Source organism: Macrotis lagotis, chromosome 3 (assembly GCF_037893015.1).
Source record: "Macrotis lagotis isolate mMagLag1 chromosome 3, bilby.v1.9.chrom.fasta, whole genome shotgun sequence".
NCBI lineage: Eukaryota > Metazoa > Chordata > Mammalia > Peramelemorphia > Peramelidae > Macrotis > Macrotis lagotis.
This window is the reverse complement of record NC_133660.1, coordinates 22,132,368-22,156,792: the sequence shown is the minus strand read 5'-3', so window position 1 is coordinate 22,156,792 and position 24,425 is coordinate 22,132,368. Positions and strand designations below refer to the sequence as shown.

Here is a 24,425-nt window from a genome sequence, read left to right as displayed (position 1 = left end):
TGGTGTTCTATCCCCTGTGCCACCTAACCACTGCTGCTACTATTACTATTAAATTACACTGGTGGAGATTGATCATATAGCCAATTGGATTATTTCTAAAAGTTCCTCATATTGTACTACAGGGAAGAAAAGATAATTTATTAACAATGAAGAGCTAGGCTTCTAGGCTGGAGTTATGTTGTCCAATCCCTCCAATGGATAGATGAGATAATTGAAACCCTGAGAGGGGTTTTATCTGCTTAGCATCTAGAAAGTAGCAAATCTATGACTTAAACTCAGATCCACAGATTCTGAAAATTAGTAATCTTCTTATGATACAAGACTGCCCATCCTTGAAACATTAGCTGAACCATTTTATCAGGATATGGATGTGTGGGTGGGTGGGTGGTGGAGTGATGGATAGATAAATGGATGAAGACAGAGGAAAGAGAGAGACAGTATCAGAGAGAGACAGAGAGACAATAAAAGAATGGTGGATTAATGTTTAGCTGAATGAATGAAAAAAAGAAGAGAGGGCTGGCTCAGACTTCTCTGACCATGGCCCAGCCAAGGCTGCTTGGCTGTTCTTTTATCTCTCTCTCTCTCTCTCTCTCTCTCTCTCTCTCTCTCTCTCTCTCTCTCTCTCTCGTCCTTCCTTATGTCCTGTAACCTTTTTAATAAATTTTTGTTTTATTTCCACCTGTGCTTTCCTGAGTCTAAATAATGATTCCTCATAGGCATAACTGAACCCAAGTAGCCAGTGGCTACATTTTGGCAGCCAACAAAAGGATTCTCTCTACACAGACTGGGAAATTGGATTGAGCTCCATAGCACTGTCCTTAGCTCCATGAGCAACAACTGAATTATGATTTTTTTTTCTGAACCTCTCATACCAAATGGCAGCCTGGAACATTCTTGGTTCTCTTTAGTGCTCAAACCGCCTGATGCTCTGGTTTATAGCTATATAGCTCCAAGGCCAGTCTCTACAGGATGCCAACCAGCTGTGCCAGCCAATCATTTCCTGGACCCTGCCTCAATGAAGCCCTCACTGTAATACATTCATCTCCAAATGGACTCTGAAAGGCCCAGAAGACTGGTCCTAAAATGACTGAGGTGGGAATGATGCAGGGAAGGAGGAAGAGAATTTGAATGTAACAGAATTTGGGTGGATGTGTAAATTGACTCTTGGGATGTAAATTGACTTGAAGTAGAGAATTATGATTGTAACAGAAATAATTATAATCTTGGGTGGGGACCCTCCCCATTCTTAAAGTAAAAAAAAAAGAAGAGAGAAAGAAAGTTTATAAGGTTTATTAGGGAGGGAGAGAATTTAGAACTCAAAAAACTTTTAAATGAGTATTAATAATTGTTTTTACATATAATTGGAGAAAAATAAAATGTTAATTTAAAATTATTATTATTATTATTATTATTATTATTAAATTACTTGAATGGGCCTAAGGTTAGACTATACTTAGCTTTGCTGAACAAAGAATCTGGAAATCCATATTATCTGCTAAAACAGAACTTTCTGAGGGCACAGATTACATACCAATTTCTTGTTTTAAAATGATTTTTATTGATATCCTTTATTTCTATATTACTTAAACTTTACCCTTCCCTTATCCCTTTCTCCCAGTCATCCCATAAAACTTTATATTGGTTTCTGAAAGCCACAATGCCTCTATCAGAAAAGCTGACATTTTGTTAACTATGGTGGAAAAGGCAGTGTGACATAGTGATCTGAGGATTGAACTTGGGGTCAGGAAGACCTGTGTGACCTTGGACAATCAAGGCCTATCCTGATACATGTTCAGTGTGTGGCCCTGGCCAAGGACAGAACCATGACTGTCTAACAGTCTAAGGTCAACATCAGTATATTCCTACCTCAGTAAAATCCCAGATTTGTATTAAAAAAGAAAAAAAGCGTGGAAAATAAGTGAACAGATTCCATTCCCCTTTCAGGACTATTGAAGAAAGGATGCAAACATGAGCAAGGTGAATACAGAAGGATAGAGACCAGGGAAGAAGTAGGACACTCTGAATCCTTTAAGTTCCCAGACTTGGAGTCATTTTTGACTCAGTTTCCTTCATTCTCTAAATCAGTCTTGTCCTTTTCAATGTCTCTTTTTTCCATCCCTTATTCTTATATTCTTTAGTCCAAACTCTTCTAACAGATAGATGCCTTAGTGGATCTCTGGAACTCTTAGTGAGGTAGCTAGGCTGCTCAGTGGTTACAGCACTGGGCATGGAGGCAGAAAGAGTTGAATTTGAATCTAATTTCTGACACTTACTAACTGGGTGACCTTGGTCAAGTCATTAAACCTGTCTGCCTCCGTTTCCTCATCTGTAAAATGGCACCTCCCTCCCAAGGTTTATATGAGTATCAAAGGAAATAACCAATGTAAAAGAGCTATTTTGCAAGACTCACCACACTAGATAAATGTGAGTGATTGCTGCAATTCATTTTATGTGTCCTTCCTAAATGAGTCTTCCTTAAATAAACATTACTACCTCTAGGACCTTCTCTTTTTGTTACCTGCCTGTATGTGCCCAGGATACCCGGCCTGCACCACCCTGCCTGGCTTTCACCCCCGCCCTTGATGGATGCAGTCTTGCCTTATTTCCCACTCCTCCCCATCTGAGTCAGGTTGGGCTCTTCCCATCCTGTGAAGCGGTTTCTGTCTTTGTGGTGGCCTTCATTCACAGAAGGTCCCCTCCCTGGGACACCTAAGTCTCCATCTGTCTGACTATTATCCACCCTCTAGTCTTAATCTCAGATCCACCTTCTCCATGAGATCTTCTGGCCTCTCTTCACAGCTCCCTTCTCGGATGTCCTACAAAACTCACTGGTCCTCCCACACAGCTGAGAACCCAATTGCCTTGTTTACTCATTGTTCAGTCATCATCATCATCATCCTTACCCCTTTCTAACATCACCATGACCTTGATGATCAGATATGGGGTCAAAGATAGAACCTGAAGGGACTTTAGAGGTCAATGAATGTAACCCCCTCATTTTTACAAATGAGGGAATTGAGGTTCAGAGAGATAACGGGACTTGCTTAGAGCCAAACAAATATTAAATGATAGAGCTGGGATTTATAGGACTTTCGATTTCAGAGTTAGAAGGGATGGAACTTTAGAGACTTTTGACTTTAAGATCATTCCTTTAGCAGATGAGATAAGGGACTGGCCCAAATCACACTTAGTGAATGTCTAGGGCAGAATTTGAACCCAGGTCTCCCTGACAGTTCTATTTCCCTTTCTAGAGACAGTTAGGTGATATAGTAGATAGAACACTGGACCTGGAGTTAGAAAGCTCTGGAATCAAATCTGAATTCAGAGTTATTAGTTGTGTTTCCCTAGGCAAGTCTGCCTCTCTTAAATTTTCTCTAACATAGTTTCTTCAGTTATAAAATGCAGATAATCAAAATGCTTAATTCCCAAGATTATTGTGATGATCAAATGAGATTATTTGGAAGGCACTGACCTCATAACAGGTACTTAATAAAGACTTATTTTTCCCTTCCTTCCTCCCCAGTTTCCTTCCCTCCCTTCTCCCTTCCTCCCTCCATTTTTTTCTACCTCTTTCCCTCCCTCCTTTGCTTCCTTCCTCCTTTCTTCTCTCCCTCCTTTCCTATCCTCTCCTCTCCTCTCCTTTCTTTTTCTCCTTCCATTTTTCCATCCTTTCCATACAAGAGTTATATTGTATCTCAAACAATAGATAACAATTAGTCTCGTCTCCCCAGTGATACTGTAATGTCCACAAGAATGGAGAAAATGTCTTAAACTCTTATTTCGCCAGTGGTAGATAGGACAAGGCTGAACTTGGGGGCATGATACTTAGGAAAATGTAGATGATGTAAATACAAGAGGTACCAATTAAGATTTTTTTAAAATAGATAACTTGTTTTGTTGCTGATTGATTGATAAAGTGGAAATAATGGATTGGAAATGAGGTATCAGTTATAATAAACAGGTGAATGCTGGGAGGGGAATTGCTGAAGAGCAGCTGACTAAGTTTACATTCCATCATTCTTCATCCTCTCTCTGGACACTTATTTTTACTAAAAATTGCTCCAACAATCAGCTTCCCATGACAGTGGTGCCATGTGCCCCATTGGGAAATACACACAAGTTGAGGAGCTGAGTGGTACTCACATTCATTTCTGCTTTGGATTCACAATGGAAATTTTCAAATGTGTACTTCTCAGATCTCCTCTGGCGCCTCTTAAACAGCCTGGCCCCTCGGTTGCTGAGTACTGATAATTCTTCCAGCATGATGTCTCTGGGGATGCTCAGCTTTTTGCCCAGGTCCATACCATCTACTTCTGGAAAAGCACGACACAAGATTCCAGTTACCCTATGCTCAATGGCTTCAGATGTTGACTTAACTCATCATCTACAGTGCTCTCTCTGCTCTTAGATCTTAAAAATGAAGAGGATCTTTTCCTAAATTCATTTGATGCCACCAAACAGGGATCTATTCTTCTGGTGTTCTGTTAAGTGGGACCTCTCTACCTTCCCCTCCCCTTTACAAAAAGAGAGTAAAACCTCTCTATAACCTTCTTTGGAAGGGGAGTCAGATTGTTTGTGATCCATCAATGCTTTCTACCATTTCAACTCTCTGTGGAAAATTCAGATCAATAACAAATAAGAAAACCTTAAAATTGATTGGAAAACCTGGCCCCAAAGAAGAATTATGAAAAGGCACTTGTCTTCTTTGCAAAGATGGGGGGAGTTATGTATATAAAACCTTATGAACTGGGGGCAGCTAGGTGGCACAGTGACTAGAGCACTGGCCCTGGAGTCAGGAGCACCTGAATTCAAATCCCACCTCAGACACTTAATAATTGCTTAGCTGTGTGACCTTGGGCAAGTCACTCAATCCCATCACCTTAAATAAATAAAAAAATAGATCATTATTAAAACCTTATGGAAAATCTCAGAATTTTTCACAGTTTTGGTTAGTTTTGTGGAACTATTTTAAAAGTTCTTTTAAAATTTTTTGATATTGCTTTTTAGGAAGGGAAGGAGTAGTGATACTTTGGAAATTGTAGCTGATGTTAAAATGAAAAGTACCAATCAGAATTTGTTTTTAAAAAAAGGAAAAATGGTTAAGAAATACATTTTCAAATTAAGGAGTAACTAAGTCATTTAGTAAATATTCATAAGGGATTCATCTTCTGGTTAGTGTCTGTGTTGAAGGGAATAGGGTATGGAAACATAAAAGATACCCACTCTGCCCCCACAGTGCTGTCCATGGTACCACCCTGTGGCCTCCAGACCCTGAGATGCAATTCTAGGTCTTCTTCTCTGATTGCTGGTCGATGATTCTCCCTTGGAAGATTTCTAATTCATCCTTGGGTTAGAGCAGGGGTTCTTAATCTTGGCTCAGGGAATTTGTTTTTAAAATGCTTTAGAATTGCATTTCAATATAACTAGTTTTCTATGGAATCCTACACATTTGATTTTATGCATTTAAAAAACATGATTCTGAGAAGGGGTTCATAGACTTCCTCAGATAGCTAAGGGGTTTCCATGACACAGAAGAGCCCAGAACCCCTGCTCTAGATGAATGCCTGATGAAATTGAAGGATCAACAACAGCACCATCTACCTTTTAGAAACTTCTGCTTTGTGAACATTTCTATGACCTCAGACAAGTCAGGAACCACACTGAGCCTCAATGTCCTACTCTGTAAAATGAGGAATTTGACCTAATCAAGAGTTCTTGTCCTCTGGGAAGCTGGGGAAACTCAGGGGGCCCTCCCCAAAATAATGTTTATAAATGCACATTAGAAAGCTCACAGGATTTCAAAGATAACCAGAGGTCATTGAAAATAAAGATGTCATTTTTTCCCATCCAAGTTCATCAGCCCTATAAAATATATCCATAAATAGCAGGCAAAGACATCCCATTACATGTTGATAATAAGATAAGAATACTCTAAAGCTTATGGAACTACAGTTTCTCTGGGTCTCAGTCTCCTCTGTAAAGAGTGTGTGTATGTTTGTATGTGTGTGTGTGTGTGTGTGTGTGTGTGTGTGTGTGTGTTTATGGGGGAGTGGAGAGGAGGATGCCCTTGGTAATGTCTAAGGCTCCTTCTGGCTTTAAGATGCTATGTGGCAATTGTACTTGGGGACAATGACCCTCACTGTCCCCCAGTTCAAGTAGCCAATGCTAGAAGATTAGGGGAGCAGAGAAGGGTGGAGCTGGAAGGAGTTTCATATGGGGTGTGGTCACCTGGGGGAGAAAGTGGATCACCTGGTAGTTTCCTATTTTAACTAAATATCTTTGCTCAATTCATTTGTTTCTACATGACTGAAGGACTCCAAATGCTAGGGATGGTGAAATATGACCACCCTAGGCACAGCTCCATTTGCCATGCTCCAGTTATGGTTTAGTTAATCTCAGCCCTTCATGAAAATTATCTTCTCTTTAAACTTCTAAGAGAACCAAGTTGCTGCCTGGGCCCCATGAAGCCAAGACTTGTTATTCCCTACCCTTCATTGCCAGTTACCATGTAAGGCCTGAGCAATGTTCATCATAGCATTACCTGATACATGATAGGCTTCTTCTATTATCTATTTCCTCACACTCGTGGCTGGGAAAGCTGTCTCTATGAGATTAGATCATTCATTGAAAATAATTCCAGTCAGCAGGTTCACAAAATGCCAACACCATGCTGATAAACTATTGTGGGGGGGGGCTTTTAAAAAAATTCCTTGGGGAGCAGCTAAGTGGAGCAGTGGATAGAGTGGATAGAGATAGGCATCAGGAAGATCTGAGTCCAAATTGAGCATCTGATACTTACTATCAGGGTGTGATCCTCTCTGCTCCTTCAAGGTTCTAATATGGGAAGAACAAATCTAGGACCAAACCAATTCATGGCAGTTGGTTCAAGGTTTGGGACTTTTTTTTTTAATCCTTTGGAAAGATGATGTCCCTATGCCTTGTGATCCTAAACTGAAGCTTCATATAACACTCCTGATTTTGGGCAACTTGGCTTAGACTTAGGGCAGATAGGGGATATGGTGATTTTGGTGCTGGATTCAGGAAGAAATCAGTTTAAATCTGGCCACAGAAACTTAGCAGTCATGTGATCCTGCACAAATCACTTAACCCTTTCTGCCTCAGTTTCTTCATCTGTAAAATTTATCTTGGGCAGAAAATGGCAAATCACTCCAGCACCTCTGCCAAGAAAACCCCAAACGGGATCAGGGAGTGTTAAAACCACTTGAACAACAAAAGAGTTTGAATATCTGAGCAATCCCATACATTGTAGACAAATTTTCATGTTTATAAGTGTATTTTCCTCCTTTACTATCTTATCCTACTATGTTATGAATTTCAGAAACCTGATGGAAGTTTATGTTTTGCTTGGAGAGTAGTAGGAATTCTAGATGGTGAGAGAGAACACCACTGTTTAAAGGGAGCCCATTGAAATATTCTCCCTGTCTTCTCTAACCCTGGTCTTGTCTGCTGGCTGTGAAAGGTTTGGGCTTCTGTCTTAAACTTTATGATACCTCTCTCTTCCTCTCCCCCACCCCAAAAGAAGAAATCACTTGTTCTGCTCATTAATTTTCAAGGTTGCATGAATATCGAATTCTTTTTCAATTAGTAGATTTTCATTCAGAAATAATAGAAACCCTATTTCCCCTCCTGGAATAATGAGGGCAGATAAAAGTTGTAGAAAAAAGGGTCAAAAACCTCCCTCTCCCAGTGCTGTGGGTGAAGGGCTGACTCTGGCCTAGGGACCAAGTCCTGCCCATGATACCTTTGTCTTTGCATCCTCATTCTAGCACAGTGTCTGACACTTGGTGGGTGAATATTCATCAAATGTTTATTAAATGTTTGATTGTCTAATCTCTGTCTATATGATCTTGGGTAAGTCATGTAATTTCCCTGGACCTCAGTTTCCTCATTGATAAAATGTGAGAGTTGGTCAAGATGACCCGAGAAGGTCTTCCCAATTCTAGGTCTATAAGACCTTGGACAAGCTTCTTGAACCTCTGTTTTCCTCATCAAGACAGACCAGATGCCCTTTGAGATCTATATAAGTGGATGGATTCATTCTTTCATGGAGGCAAGTATTCACAGGTAGCTCTGCAAGGGGACTGGCCAAAACATGAGGGGTGCATGTGTATGTGTATGTGTGCGTGTGTGAGAGAGAAGGGGGTCATGTCAACACCGCTTGGACTTTGCAGGCCTCCCTTGTGTTTCCTAGTCTGAAATTTCATAGAATCATGGATTTAGAACTGGAAGAGACCTTCAAGATTATTTAGCCCTGTTATTTAGTTGTTTTTAGGCATCTCTGATTTTATGATTCTTCTTCTTCTTCTTCTTCTTCTTCTTCTTCTTCTTCTTCCCACTCCCTGACCCCCATACACATACATTTTATTTTTTGATAAAAATCCTGGAATGATTTGCCATTTCCTGCTCTAGCTCATTTTACAAAAGAGGAAACTGAGGCAAACAGGGTGAAATGACTTGCTTAAGGTCACACAAATAGTATCTGGGACTGAATTTGACTCCAGACAATTTGACTCCTTTAGGACTGGCACTCTAGCCACTGTGCCACCAAAATGCCCCTATTTAGAATTCTCCCCCCCCATTTTGTAGATAATCTGAGGCCTAGCTTGTTCAAAAATAACTCAGACAATGAGGAACAAGAAGGAAATTTGAATGCAGATTCTCTGACATTAAATTCACTGTTCTCTGTCCTATCAAATTATCTGTCAAAGTACCTGTAAAAATTGGTTCCCCCAAGTATTTATTTGCCTGATACAGGATATTATGGGGAGGAAGTAAAAAGAAGCTTCTTTTTTGTCTTCCTGCTCCCTGGAACTCAAAGGAAGAACAAGGGGACCACCTCTAAGACATTTGATACATTGCAAACTGGAATGTATCTTTCATTTCTCCTTCCCAATTCCCATTAATTAGTTTAGAAAAACCAACGCCTTCCACTGGATCTCAAACTATGGTCAGTCATTTAGACTTTTGTCCTGCCATTGGACTTGGATGATTCTGGAGGAGAGAGTGAGGTGATGATTTTGGGCAGTTGTTCCTCTCTTAAATTCAATCCACATTCAAGTCAAGATATCACCCTCATGATGTCACTGGACATGGATGACACTTGATTCTTTGGGGATGAAGGATGAACATGCTAGATTACCACAATGGTCGGGAAGGCCTGGATTCAAAATTTTCCCCATATACTTCCTAGTTCTACAACTCAGAATAAGTCACAGAGCTTTGTTTTTGCCTCAGTTGTCACACTTACAAAATGAGGGGGTTATATTTGGTGGTTTCTAAGATTCTTTCCAGCTCTAAATCTACTTGTCCCATTTATAGAAATGGCCATTGGGCAGTTAGGGTAGACAGTGTGGTTGTCTGGGAAAGAATTCTGGATTTGGTTTCAGAAGTCTTGGATTCTAATTCCAGTTTTATCATTTACCATCTCTGGAATCTTGGGTAAGTTACTGACCTTGCTAGCTTTTAAAAAAAATTCCTTGGGGAGCAGCTAAGTGGAGCAGTGGATAGAGTGGATAGAGATAGGAGTCAGGAAGATCTGAGCCCAAATTGAGCATCTGATCCTCACTATCAGGGTGTGATCCTATTTGCCTCTGTTTTTGAATCTGTCAAATGAGTTGAAAGAGGAAATGGCAAACCACTCCAGGATCTTTGCCAAGAAAACTCCAAATGGGATCACAAAGGGTCAGACATGACTGAACAACAATACAAATCCCTTCTGATTGGAACTCAATGATTAAATCAATAGTTTTAGGTAGGAGCATAAGATAGCAGGATTACCTAATCACTCATCTGACTTACAGATGTGGGGAAATATTGACTGGGGTAAAGTGGGGCTCCCTATAGTCATATTTGTAGTTCTCAGGATTGGCAATGTTGTGGTTCCTCTTTTAAATAATATCAAGTCTGTCCTCCTTGAGGCAAAAGGAAGGAAAAACTTTGGCTTATTGCCAGAAAACCAATATGTGCTCTTCAGATTCAATGAGAAGGCAGTGTGGAATAGAGGGGAATGCCAAATGTCCTGAGTTCAAATCCCACCCTAGTTCTTGGTTGCGACCCAGGATGAGTCACTTAATTTCTCTGAATCTCAATATACTCATCTGTAATCATGGTCTGCCCGAGCTAGCTCAGAATTTGGAGGTTCTGAAAGAAAGTGTGGGAGAGAAGAGCTATTAGACTGATTACCAGACTGAAGGTCTATGGAACCGGTGTGCTGAGCTCATTGCTGTATGTCTGTGAAACCTGGACAGTAAGCCGGTGTCAGACCAGGAAACTGAATCACTTCCATTTAAAATTGTCTTAAGAAAATTCTGAAGATCACCTGGGAGGAGTAGATACCACTGGGACTGACTCAAGGGAAGAAGTCATTCAAAAGGTTTTAATCTGAACTTGACTGTCTGGGTGACCTTGGTCAAAGCCCCTTTTTCCCTCTGGGCTTCATTTCCCTCAGCTATCAAACAAGGAAGTTGTACTGGTCTTGATGGTGGTTCTTTATTTGGACTTCCTCCCTACCCCTCAGGAGTGTGCTGAAGGCAACTTACTCCTGTGTTTTAAATCAGAGCTGGATTTCTTGCTTTATTGATTGTCTTTACTAGGGATGTGGAACATATGTCTTGTAAGCCATATAAGATCAACAAAATCATTTGCCATGGCAACTGAAGGTGGGACTCAAAATTTAATAAATCTAGGAGATTTTTAGGGGTAAATGAATTAAATGGGGTTTTTTTTTTTGGGGGGGGGTTGTGTTTTAGATTTTTCAAGGCAATGGGGTTAATTGTCTTGCCCAAGGCCACATGGCTAGGTAATTATTAAGTGTCTGAGGCTGGATTTGAACTCAGGGACTCCTGACTCCAGGGCCGGTGCTCTATCCACTGCACCACCTAGATGCCCCAAAATTAATTAAATGGTTGATCAATTATAGCAGGTTAATTTTTAAGAGGATAATTTTGTATGGCTTCAGAATGAATTTATAAAAATACAAATGACTCTTGGCAAAAAAAAGGTTCCACACCCCTGGTCTAGATTTAAAACAAGGGCTAGAAAAAATATTAATAATACAAATTAAACTCAAAAGTGCATCTTGAATGTGTACATTTGTTTAACATCTTTCAGCACACTCCTGATCCATGAATCCAAATTTTAGGGAGTTGGTGGATATGGACAGAAAAATACACTTTTATTTTCACTAAGCCCTCACTGAAATTTAGCAAATTGTTCATGTGTGAATTTAATAACAAAACAAAACAAAGGAAAACATTATTTTGAGGTGGGGTATATAAAATTTGCAGACTGACCAAAAGGTCCAGGACAGAAGATAAGTTAAAAGCCCCTAAATTAGATCATTTCTAAGATGACTCAGGAATTATTGGAGTACTAGGTCTAGAATCAGGAAGACCTGAGTTCAAATCTAACATCAAACACTAACTGTGTGACTCTGGGCCAGTCATTTCATCTTTGTTTGCCTTAATCCACTGGAGAAGGAAGTAGCAACCCATTCCAATTTCTTTGCCAACAAAACCCCATGGACAGTACAGTCTAGAGTCATGAAAAGTTAGACATGATGAAAGCAAAACAAAACAAAATATTCTTTCTAGCCATGATTCTATGAATTTAGAGTGCAATGAGGAAAGACATGGGTATTATGTCTACCCCCCCAATAGCTCAGGATCCCCAATTCCTCTTTGTAAATGACTTTGCTTCCTTGATGGCCTTTCCCAGAACTACAAAGCCCCTCCCTGGTGTTCCACTAGGCAATCGGGCCAGATCACCAGTGCATTCTGGTCCTAGTCTGAGTCTTTGGAATGATTATTCTAGCATACCTGCTACATAGCCTGGGGCCTTGTTCCTTCCCATGACTTCCTTCCTTTGGTTTCTCAGAGTTATGTGAATGCTGATGGGAAAACAAACCAAAGAAGGAGCCCTCCCCCATCCCTCCCCCTTTAGATCCCCACCTTCCTTCCCAGGCAAAAAGGCAAGAGTTTCAAAGCTGTAATTCTGAGAGGCCTAATGAAGGGATGGAAGGAGACTTAGTTGGTGACGAGATAGGACTTGGCTTTGCTCCCTTGGCTGGGTGCCACTGGGCAAGCTACTTCCCCTCCTCTTTGTGACACTATACTAGACTATCTCTCTAGGCCTGCCAAGCCCTCCATCCCACCTCATTGTGATAGGATAATCCTGATTGCATAACTGTTCAAATTTTATGACATGTTCATCATAGAATGAAGTCACCTTCTAGGAGAACCCTCCTGGCTCTCTCATAGTAATTACCTTTTAAAAAATTCTGGTAATTTAGGAGAATATTCTTTTCTTCATTTGAGGAGTCATAAAACTGAGCAACAGGAAACTTTGTAAATCTTTTGTTTGCATTATTAAGAGAATCTTCCTTCTTCCTTTAACATCTAATTTAGGCCACGCCTGAGGGCCTGACCATCAACCTGATTTAGATTTTAGATTTAGATTTTAGATTTAGATTTTTAGATTTGTAAACACCCAAGACCATCCAAAAGAGACCCCCAGCCCCAAAAGGCAAAAATCTCCAATGTGGCACTTGGCCCTCCCTCCCAGGTCACCACCTCTCCCATGGACTCTGGGGGGGAGAATTTAAGGAGATTGAGGAAGGGGCTCACTTTTTTACCTTCCAGCCTCCTGCTGAACCCTGGTCAGCTGGCCTGGCCAATTCAACCAGCAATCTACGTTCTTCTCTTTTTAATTTTTCTATTACTTTCTTAATATGTTGTAACTTATTTTAATAAATCTCTATCTTCTTTCCAAAACCTGTATTCCTGAGTCTGAGTTGCAAATCATTGCTGGGCCAAACCGAACCCAAGAAAAAAATCACTGACTACATTTTGACAGTAAGAGAGCTAGATTAGATTCATTTTTGTATGTTTAGACCCAAATTTGGAATCTGAGGATTCAGGTTGAATCTTAGCTCTAGACTAGAATCATCATATCTTTGAACTAGACCTGAAAAGGGTCTTGCATTTCTCCCCTCTTGCCATGAGCTACCCATCTGTGATACTCTTGAGGTACATTTGTGGGCATGAGAGACATGGGCAAGGTTGAGAAGAATCTGCAGTAAATTGGCCTATATTCACACTTCATTCATTGATTCAACAAAAGTAAACATTCTTCAGCAATTATTCACATTAATGTATCACAATATCAATATACAGCCATTTCTATAGGCTTTTAAGGTTTGCAAAGCACTTTGGATCATTTGAGAGTCACAAACAATCCTGTTCTGTAAGGATGATTGTCCCCTTTTTACAGGTAAGGGAACTGGGGCTCCCAAAAGTCAACTGACTTTCTCAGGGTCCTGTAGAAAATCAGAGTCAGATCAAGATGTAAATCCAGGTCTTTCTGACTTCAGATCTGGCACTTATGAACTCACAGAATTTGGGAATCAGAAAACTACCTGCAGCCAAGGTTTAGTCTAATCCACTCCCAAGGGGGATGCATTCCTTGAGAAATCCTTATGAATAGATGTCCAACATAATGAGCCCAAAGGATGGTGAACGCATCAGCATTTGAGGCTACCCACTTCATTTTGGGATGGCCCTGATCCCAACCAAACTTATCCTTCCTCAACTGGGCTCTTTGCAACATCCTCCCATCACTCTTGGTTCTTTTTCCTGGGGACAAACCAAATAAACCCAAGTCTTCTTCCACCTGACAGTCTTGTAAATGGGATCCTATTTCCCTTGACTCTTCTCTTCTCCTAATTAAATGTGCCTTCAATCGATTCTTATATAGAATAGAAATATTGTATTCACTATCACATTGAACCTCCAATTATATATTGCATCATGTTATACTATATTATATACTGTTATATACTATGATATATTATAATAATATCTGATGTCATATTATATATGAGGATACATCCTGTCGTATGTCATAGGATGGTGCTTTATTTCGTATTATGTATGATGACATATATCATATCATATATATATAGCAGTACATCATTTCATATTCTGAATGATTATATAGTATATCATATTATAGATAATATACTGTCATATTATATATGATGACTTATATTACTTATGATGATTAGATTATATCCTAATATATAGCAATATATCATATTCTGTATGATGATCTCTCATTATATATGTTATGTCATATATGTGATGCTACATTGCATATTATTTATATCATTCTATATGATAATATATCATGTTTATATGATGATAGCTTATGTCAGATTCTATGTTGATACATTATGAAATATATGTGGTGCCATGTTATATAATTTATAGTGATACATTACATAATATTCTATAAGGTGATATATTATATCACATTAATATGATACTATATCACACTACATATGATGACATATTATTAATAAAGAGGCACTAATACACATATAGTAGACAAATATACACATGCGAATATGCACACATATATGAAACCATTCCTTGTGTGTATGTGTGTGTGTACATGTCCGAGAAGCAGCATGGTATTAGGGAATAGAGAGATTCGGTCTCAAAGTCATAAAGAATTGAATTCAAATTCTTCTCTAGATCCATGATACATAACCTGCTGCCTGTCACTTAATACCTTGTGCCCTATATATTTCCCTAAGACTCTAAGCTAGAGAGAGTCTCATTTACATCATTGGAGGGAAGTTTCCTATTCAGAATTTCCCCATTGAAATGAAATCAAAAGTCTAGATGACCTTTGAACATGCACACATATATAAACACATACATCCATACAGACATATGTATGTATTTCTACATATCTGTCTATCACACACATACACATGGGCTTAACTTGCAACCAGTTTGTACTCAATCAAAAAAACACACAATTGACTTTTTTTTTGCAAGGCAATGAGGTTAAGTGGCTTGCCCAAGGCCACACATTTAGGTAATTATTAAGTGTCTGAGGTTGGATTTGAACCCAGGTACTCCTGACTCCAGGGTCAGTGCTCTATCCACTGTACCACCTAGTCACCCTACAATTGACTCTTGAGATCTGGTTGTTACATTTTCAGGGTGATCATTCACACTATAGAAATAGGCAAATGCTATAAACCCAGACTTGTTGAACGGTTTTATTGATTGTTTTATTGTTTTATTGATTTAGTTTTTGTTTTATTGTTTGTTTTATTGATTGCTTAGATTTAAGAAAATGATGGTGAAAATGTTAACTAAGCAAATTAAACTTAAAAGTGTATCATCCACTTTTTTTCTGGAAGAACCAATTATTAAACCTTTGTAATTATACCTCAGGACATATGTGTAAGCCCATATATGTTCATATATATTTTGTTTCTATGTATACATATGGATTTGACTTGTGATTTCCTATGTCAAGAGAACTCCCAAATGAGGAAAATCTTTCCCCAAATACAGGTCACTCCATGTTCTGCAATTTATCTATTAGAAGGTTGTATTTTGAGGCCTGAAAATTGAAAGGTGACTTGCCCAAAGTCACACAGCTACAACCTTGCTGGAGCAGAACTCAAATTCAGTTCTAACTGGTTGCTCAGCTAATTTTCTCTCCTTGGTGCCAGGGGAGTTTTATTCCCAAGCATTGGTCCTAGAGCCCTAGGTCCAAGCATGACATTATCTTGAAGTGATCTGGGAATCACCATCCTCCCAGAGTTTCTCAGTTTGCTAAGATGCACAGCCCAGGGAGGTGGAAGCCTGCCCTTCAGCACAAGCCTGCCAGCATAAAGAATGGTTGGTGCTGACAGGGAAGTCAAAGGGCAGGGACTATTTCATGGGGGAGAGAGGGGGTCATGGAAAGGGCCTAGAGTGACCTCAAGGCCTAGAATCAGAGCACCCAGGCTCAGGTCTCAGGTCAACCCCTTCTGAACTGTGTGACCTCAAACCAGTGACTTTCCCTTTGTGGGCCTCATTTTCCCCCAGATGTAAAGTGAGTGAGCTCAGCAGCAGGAACTTCTAGCTCAAAGTCCTCCATGAAACCCTTTTCTTCATCTGAGTCAACTTTCAAAGGATGGGTTGGAATTCTGAAGACAACAAAGGCTTGAATAAAAGTCCAGAGCAGGAGAGAAAGCAAAATCATCTTCATTCCCCAGCCCTATGTCCTAATCCTATTTAATAACAACTAGCATTTATGTCATGCTTCAGTTTTACCTAACACTTTACAAATATTATCTCAATTTATTCTCTTAATAAGATCAATCTGGACTCTATCCATGTACAACCTGAGAGCCTCACATGGAGGTCCATGTGGGGCACACACACACACACACACACACACACACACACACCTGCATCCCTGACCTGTCCACAAAGTAGAGTGAGAGCTAGAGTCAGGAAGATCTGAGTTCAAGTCTTGATTTTGACCCATACTGACTGTATGACTCTGGACCAATCCACAAAATCCTTAGTGTCCAAGGCAACTCTCTAAGACTTCCCCTAGTAGGAAAGGAACTGCTCTCTGTTGTTGAAGGCATTTCCTCATCCTTAAAGTTCCCTCCACCCTGGCAATGCCTGTGCCAATCTCTCTCCCTTCTATGAAGACATAAATGTAACAATCTACCAGAGTGTGATTCAATCACCAGAATTAGTCAGAGACCAGAATTCAACTCACTTATTTTATAGATGAGGAAAGTGAGTCATATAGAAGGGTTGGACCATAGCCCAGGTCACTCACTCAGTTGTACCTATGAGGTTATATAGTACAGAGAACCTTGGTTTAAATCTCACCACAACTTTTTGCTACTTTGATCTTGGAATTCCTCATTCCCCTTTCTGGGTTTCAATTTTTTATTGAGCCATTTCAATCCTGTCCTATTCTTCATAACTCCATTGGGGCTTTTCTTGGGAAAGATCCTGGAGTGGTTTGCCATTTCCTTCTTCAGTTCATTTGACAGATGAGGAAACTGAGGCAAACAAGGTTAAGAGTCATACACTGAGAAAGTGTTTGAGGTCAAATTTGAACCCAGGTCTTCCTTACACTATTCCCAACACCCTATCCTCTATGCCCACTATGTACATCTGCCCAGGTTTCAATTCACACGGCAAAAAAGGGAAAGGTTGAGCAATTTTTTTAACCTAAACAATTTTGAAATTTTCAGAGTTAATGCCTAAGTTCCATGAAATTTCATATTTATATTTTTGGTATTATTGGTGATTCATAGGTAGAAGAAATTTACTTCATTTCCTCTTCTAAGGAGGAGACCATTCTCTTCTGACACCATTATGTATTTGACCAAGAGCAAGGCTTTGTGTTACTCAGGCCCCTAGATAGCTTAGTCAGTCACTAAACATATGACTTGCCTTCTATGTATCAAGAACTTTGAGGTCCCATGGCTCACGTGTGTCTCTAGGGCTACAATCCCATCATCCACTGATCTCTGAGGTCCAAGAGTCATACAGTCAAGACATTCCTTTCCCTCAAGGAGCTTACAATCTAATCTAATAACTCTTGAAGAGAAGAGCTTCAGTGGTGTTGGTAAGAAGTCACTGGAGTGGAAGCAGTGATGAATTTAGCATCAAGGGCCCCAGGTTTGAATCAAAGCTTTGCTATTTACCACCTAGGAACAAGACACTTCACTAATTTGACCTTAGTTTCCCCATGTGAACATGAGAAAGAGGACCAGATGACCTCTGAGGTCCCCTCCAGCCCTAAAGCTATGACCTTCTAAGACAATCTTTAACAGTGAAAGGAGTTTCCATATTGAAAATACCCCTTACCTAGGAAATCACAAATCCCAATCAAAATAAGAAATAGGACAGAAACCACAAATTTCTGTAGCAATTAAAACAAATCATGAGTCTAGGTTTTCTAATTAGTGTGCTAAAAGAATCAGACATACCAGCTTCTTTAAAGATAAGGACTTAGAGAATTTGAGAACTGAATGGAGCAGTAGAGGGAACCTAGGGCAGTAAAATTATAGAGTAGATACAGTTCTGGGTCTAGAGTTGAAATCCAAACTCAGATAATTACTAGCAATGTGATCCTGGGCAAGTCATTTTATCTCTGCCTTCCTCAGTTTCCTCTTCTGTAAAAATGAGAATAATAATAGCATCCACCTCCTAGGGTTGTTAGGAAGATAAGTTGGAATAGTATTGGTAAATTGCTTTTTAAAACTTACATATATGTAAGTTAGTTAGTGGCAGAATCAAGTCTAGAATCCAGGGCTCCTGATTTCCAGACAGAGGTTCTCTCCACCATGGCAAGCAGCCTGTTTATTTACTTAGGAAAGACTTCATTGAGATAACCAGTACACTCCAGGAAATGGGCAGTCATAAAAATTATTTGAGAGATACTTTGATGAGTTTATTTAGGAGGAAGCAAAAAATCCACTTCTTTAGACCCATTTCACTCACTTAGGTGAACCAGCTGTGTACACAGCTGGACACACCTGCATTTCTCTGACTTTATATCTATATTTATAACTATATAGCTATATTGTTAGATTGATATAGAGATAGAAAAAGGAAAGAAGGAAGGAAAGAAGGGAGGGAGAAAGATAGAGACAGGATAGATAGATAGGATAAATAGATGGATAGATGGATAGATGGATACATAGATACATAGATAGACAAATAACAGAATAGATATGAGGTCCTGAGATCTGCAGTGGGGAGGGATCCAGAGAGTGAGTCAGTCATGGGTCATAGGTTATAGTCTATTCATTTACTTGCTTGTTTATTTATTGGACAGAGCATGGGCTCAAACCTGGGTTCAGAACCCACTTAGGATGCTTTCTTCTCATGGAACCTTTAGTGACTCATTTCTCTTCTTTGATGTCCTATTTTCTCATCTGTAAAATGGAGGGTTGCACCCAATGGCCTTCATGGCTCACTTGTGTCTCTAGGACTATAATCCCATCATCCATTGATCCCTGAGGTCCCTGCCAACTCCAAAATATGATGCCCTTTCTGCATTTCCCTTGTATGTGTTTAATCTCCTTTTCCTAGCAGAGCATGCTAAAAATGGAAAGAGGCAGAAGAATTTCCAATTCTATTATTGAAGATCCATATTCTTGATAAATACAACTCTGACTAAGGGAGGAAGGCAGAGAGTCCCACATCTGTATAAGTACCATTCTTCACAGACCCTTCCAAGATCCTGGTTTGCCATGACTATGCCATGACTGACTATATTGCTACTAAAGGAGTCAAGTATTTGCTGTTCTAGAAAGGTGACCTCTGAGCATTTCCAGAAAGCCTTCTGAAAAACTAGGAAGGCATGCTACCCTGTCTGATTAGCTTTGGCTCAGTTCTGAGGAGGGATAAGTCCACGTAAATCTTTTTTATTTTCTTTTGGATGCATCATGTGCTCCCCTGTCTGAAGGGAACTTATAGACCACTTAGTCTAGAGATGTAAAACTCAAATAGAAATAGAAGAATGAATAAGAATCCCCTGGGAAGGGGGGTGCCATATTGACTTAGAAATCACATAGATATTTTATCTGTGTTCTATTATATTTTTCTCTGTTTTATTAAATATATACAATTCTATTTATTTCTACAATGTTTGATTACCCCTCCGTTGACAAATAAAGAAACTGAGCCTGAGAGAGGCTCTTGATTTAGGACAGACACCACAAGTTCAGGTCACCTGCTTCTAAACTCAGCAGTCTTCACAAGGCCCCATTTAGCACCAGCTCCCTCAGCCTTGCCCTTTTCCCAAACACAATTCACAGAGGTTGGAAGAGGAAATCCGAAAGGAAAGGGAGGAATCTGAGCCCTGTTCTGAAGTATTGCAGCTATTATATCTGCCAGGAGGAAGAACACGTTTCTGATTGTCCCTGGGTTATCAGGAATAGTTAACACTCCACTCCAGCAAAGGGACGGCATGTGACTCTGTGGGGGACAGCTGGCAAGTGTCCTATGGCAGCCTGCAGGCCCTCGTCACCAGCCTTTAAATGGCCAGGGCCCATCTCAGGAGCTTTGTTCTATGTCATGTCCTAAAGCCGCTCTCCTAAGAGTTTTTTGGATTGGTGCTAGCTTTCCTCAAACATAATTCATAAATCGTTTCGATCTTGGCAATGGAGGAAGCTTTCTTACATTCCTAGATCTATCTCTGGCCCCAGAATAGTGGTAACCCTAGCCTCTGCTTTGGTCCTTCATGTCAATGTCTATGAAGGACATAAAATGGGTGATAGATTTGTTTAGACCAAGAGGGATTGGTGATTTTGAGGACAGTTTGGAAATCAAATTGGAATGGCAGGATGCTTAGCCAAGGAATTGGCTTAGTTACCAAATCTGACCTGGATGCTGGATTGGGTGGGTCAGTGGCTGGGACATGATTAACCAAGGGAACAAACCATTAGATGACCTTGATGTCCTGGGAGGGATATGAAGAGAGAACATGGGCAACATCAATATCAAAGACAATAAAAATGCAATTCTAGGCTTGGATTCCAACTCAAATTTCACTTTATCTAAACCAGTTGGTCCTTTAGTAACCCTGGGGGCTGATTGGAACTCTTCTGGAGAAGGATGAGCTGTAAGCCTGTGAACCTTTTCCTGAGTAGATTCATCAAATCCTCTCTTTCTACAAAGTAAAAACAAATTCTTCAAAATCAAACTCTTCAGGTAAAACTATAACCCATGTGCTCAGAATGTAGTTGAAAACTTCATAATATTCTTGGGTCCCCAAAACATTTTACAAACATTATGTCAATTGAACTCTGCAGACAACCCAGTGAGATAGAGACTGATGGTATTATTATCCCCACTTTACAGTTGAGGCACAGAAGAGTTAAGTGAATTGTTCATTTTACAGGTGAGGAAAATGAAGTAGGGAAATTTTTAATGATTTACCCAAGTGTTGAAAGTAGTATTTGAACCCAATTCTATATCCAAATCCCCATTCACTCCCCACCCCACATAGTCATATCTAGGAAAGTCTGCTTGCATTGAACTTGTTTTATAAAGAATAAAATGTAAAGGAATGGATTTTTAGAAAATATGTCTGTGTTTTCCTACAGATGTATAAATATTCACATAGGGAGAATGAACTACTTAGGTTTCCTGGGATTTCTTTTTGTTGTTGTTGGGATTGGGGGGGGGGGGGGTTATTTGCTGGGCAAATAAAGTGACTTGCCCAAGGCCACACAGCTAGTGTCTGAGGTCAAATTTGAACTCAGGTCCTCCTGACTCCAAGGCTGGTGCTCTCTCCACTGTACCACCTAGCTGTCCCTACTTAGCTTTTCTGAAAATTACTAGGAAGCTACAGGAAATGCCCATTCCTTCTCTCTTATTCCCCAAAACACAAGCCAGATCTTAATCAGGAAACTTGGCAATTGCTACCTTTGGCTGACATTCTACAGTAACAAGCTCATTCATTTCACTTTTGTATTATTAAGAAGGTATGGGAGGTAGTTTGAGGGAGGTAGAGTTTAAAGAAAGAAAAAAAGGTAAAACTGCAGAATCACAATATTTTTCTAAAAGGGTTCATTGGCTTGAGTCACATACTTGGAAGTGTTAGAGTTGAAATAGACCTGAAATGACAGCTAGTCCAGCCCTCCATTTTACAGATGACAAACCTCAAGACTCAGTATTTAAATGATTTTCCTAAGCTCTCATAGGTATTTGAGGTGGGATTTGATCCAAATCTTGCTAACTCCAAAGTCAAAGCCCTCTCTGTCATGCCATATTGATATGATGAATCTTTCCCTATTTTCATGAGACCAGCATACAAGAATAAAACTTCCTCCCCAAAATGCCTCCATGCATCATTGAAGAAGGTGAGAATTGATAGGAGAATGAAGGGCGGGGCAGGTAAAATGTGGGAAATCAAAGAAAGTCAAAGATGCTTCAAATGACTGAAAGAGAAGAAAAACAAACCACTAAGCCCATCAGAGATGGGTGGCCAATGATGTCTAGTTTTTCTAGGACCTCACCCAACCCAAAGCAATTAGGAGAACTTCAGATTAAATTCTGAATGGCAAAGCAGGCAGAATGTCCCTCAGCTGTCCCATGGCTCCATGCCTTTGGAACAGTTGTTCATCTGGAAATAACTTTCCCATGAAAAAAGACAACTACAAAAGGCGGAGGGACTTAGCCATGGGCTCTCACACCCCCTGTCCCCAGCCCTGAGGTTATTTATGACAGCATGAACAGACTCAAGGATAGGAGGGAAACAGAGGCAGACATGTTAGGAAGGATGGGAACAATGTTAGGAGCCCCCCTAAGGACCAGCTTTCTACCGTTTCCATGAATTTCCTTCATGATTGTGTCACTTGTTGCTTCCTCTGTGTTTTCAAGCTGCTGGGTGTTAATATCCCACAGTGGTTTCCCTGTTGAAAGAGAAAGAAACGCACACAACAACAAAAGATTGAGCCCAGGGGAGAGGGTCAATCTATGGTATCTTTCCTCAGTCACCATCTCTGAGCATAGTCCGTCAATTAAGCAACTGGGGAGTGGGAGAATTCTGGCACTCTGCAAAACCCTGGGTATATAAAGAAAAACTGGAGGAACCCAGCTCCCCAGAATAAATGTTCATTCTAATGGAGGCAACATCATGCAAAAAAAATTGGACATGAGACATGCAGATGGTGGAAGGAGATGATAGGAGGTCATCTCAGAGGGAAGATGCGCAGGAGGGTTGGAGGTCTCAGAGACATTAGCAGTGGCCCTTGATCGGCATCTCTGTTGGATGATGGTCTGATTGATGATGGCTCATGGAGCAAAGCGTCCTCCTGAACACAGGTACAATATCACTAGGCCACTGTGAAGTATTCAGGAATCGGCCAACTTTTCCCACCCTCCCATTGTTTGGAATTGGTGATTCATTGTCATCTGCCCATCCCCTTGTCATTTCTCTCCTAGCATCAACAACACATTCATAGATTTTTAGGATGGGTCTGAAGGAGGAATAAGATGCTAGTAATCAAAGACCACTTTGGTGTTGGCCTTTACACCTGGGTACCTGCCATGAAAAGAAAGGAAAATGCCCATTTCTAAGTTCCGAGGGGGTGACCCTCTCCCTGTAAGACCAGAACCAAGGGTTGGAGAAGTGTTCTACTCACCAGGCTGTCCAACTTTGTTTCGTGGCAGGGAAGAAGCCTGTCCAGTGAGGGAAAGTTTGGAAGTCAGAAGGCTATGGATGGGGAGCTGGGCCCAGACAGCTTCTATCCTTGTGTCTGGGTCTGCATGGTACCTCACACCAATATCAAGTGAGGACTGAGCCTTTCAGAAGAGACTGGCAGCCAGCTGACATCAAAAAACTAAATATAGAACCACCCTCTTGAGCCCCTCCTCTTGCCCTATTGAAAAAGGAGACCAGAGAAGAATTTGCTTGTCCCTATTGTGTCTCTAGACTCATAGTTTATGACATTCATCCTTCGCCATCCACCCTGGACTTAAAGAGTACCTACTGTGTGCTTTAAGGACAAAATAACAAAAGTCCAAGACACGGATCTCCAGAAATTTACAACAATTGGTAGCTGGGGGAATGACTTTGATCTTGATCAAGTCACCTTGAACCTGGGGATCTATTCTGGGGTGAGAGAGGGGTGGATTTAAGTCCTTCTTTAGAAAAGAGAGCCATTTATTGACTCATGATGCTGTTGACTAAAGGTGGCATAGCCTTTACCTTTGACTAGTTAGATTTGTATCAAGGGAGGGAGACTTGAACAATGGATCTCAGTTTACCGACAGAGTTGTCTTCCTAGCAAACATTTGCTTTGATGAGACAGATGAAGCCTTGATGAGAGTATATATGATTGTTCACTGCAAGTAGACTGTAAACCCTTAGAGGACAGGACTAAATTGCATTTTGCCTTATGTGTATCATGGCAGCTGACACAGGACTTTGCTTGTAGGAGGTTCTCAGAGGCAGGATTTTTTGTTTTTTTGTTTTTGCAAGACAATGGATTTAAATAACTTGCCCAAGGTCACACAGCTAGGTAATTATTATGTGTCTGAGGTCAAATTTGAACTCAGATCCTCCTGATTCCTGGGTTGGTCCTCTCTCCACTGCTCCTGAAGGATTTTTTTAATGGAATGGATCTAGTCTACGAATAAAACTTTCCTCTCATAGTCTTTTAAAAGCATCACATTCCTGTTAATTTCAGAAACACATAGTGATTTAAAGCAATATGGTAGTCATGGAAAAATCATGAACAAAAGAAAGCTGGCATTTTTCTGGGACCATATTTGAATGGTTCCTCCTTATTATATCACTTTAAAAGTTATAATTATGCCATTGGTGAGTTCCCCCCCCTTAGATGTGATCAACATTTAAATCTAAGTCAATATGAAATAATACATCTCATGCCATCAAATTTCTGATTTTTGATTGGCTGCTGTGATGTGAGTTATTTTTGACTCTTTGAAGGTGCATTGTTACTTATTTATTTACTTCATTTCAGCTCATTGCATCCCCATTCCCTGTTATTTCTCTGGTTTCAAATCTATCATTTATCCTGAAAAAGAAAAGACTGGAATCCAATTGCT

At 40.2% G+C, this 24,425-nt stretch overlaps 1 protein-coding gene across 1 annotated transcript in view; it reads right to left on the bottom strand.

The window, feature by feature from the left end:
* Window positions 1–23,170, bottom strand: part of LOC141517368 (myozenin-2-like) — a 33,461-nt gene extending 10,291 nt beyond the window's left edge. Inside the window, exons 1-3 of the mRNA XM_074228317.1 lie at window positions 22,997–23,170; window positions 22,175–22,264; window positions 4,144–4,313 (exon numbers count right to left, since the gene is read on the bottom strand). Coding sequence (XP_074084418.1) covers window positions 4,144–4,313; window positions 22,175–22,196 — 192 coding nt within the window. The 5' untranslated portion in view covers window positions 22,197–22,264; window positions 22,997–23,170. The remainder of the gene's footprint in view (window positions 1–4,143; window positions 4,314–22,174; window positions 22,265–22,996) is intronic.
* Between the last annotated feature and the right edge of the window lie 1,255 nt (window positions 23,171–24,425).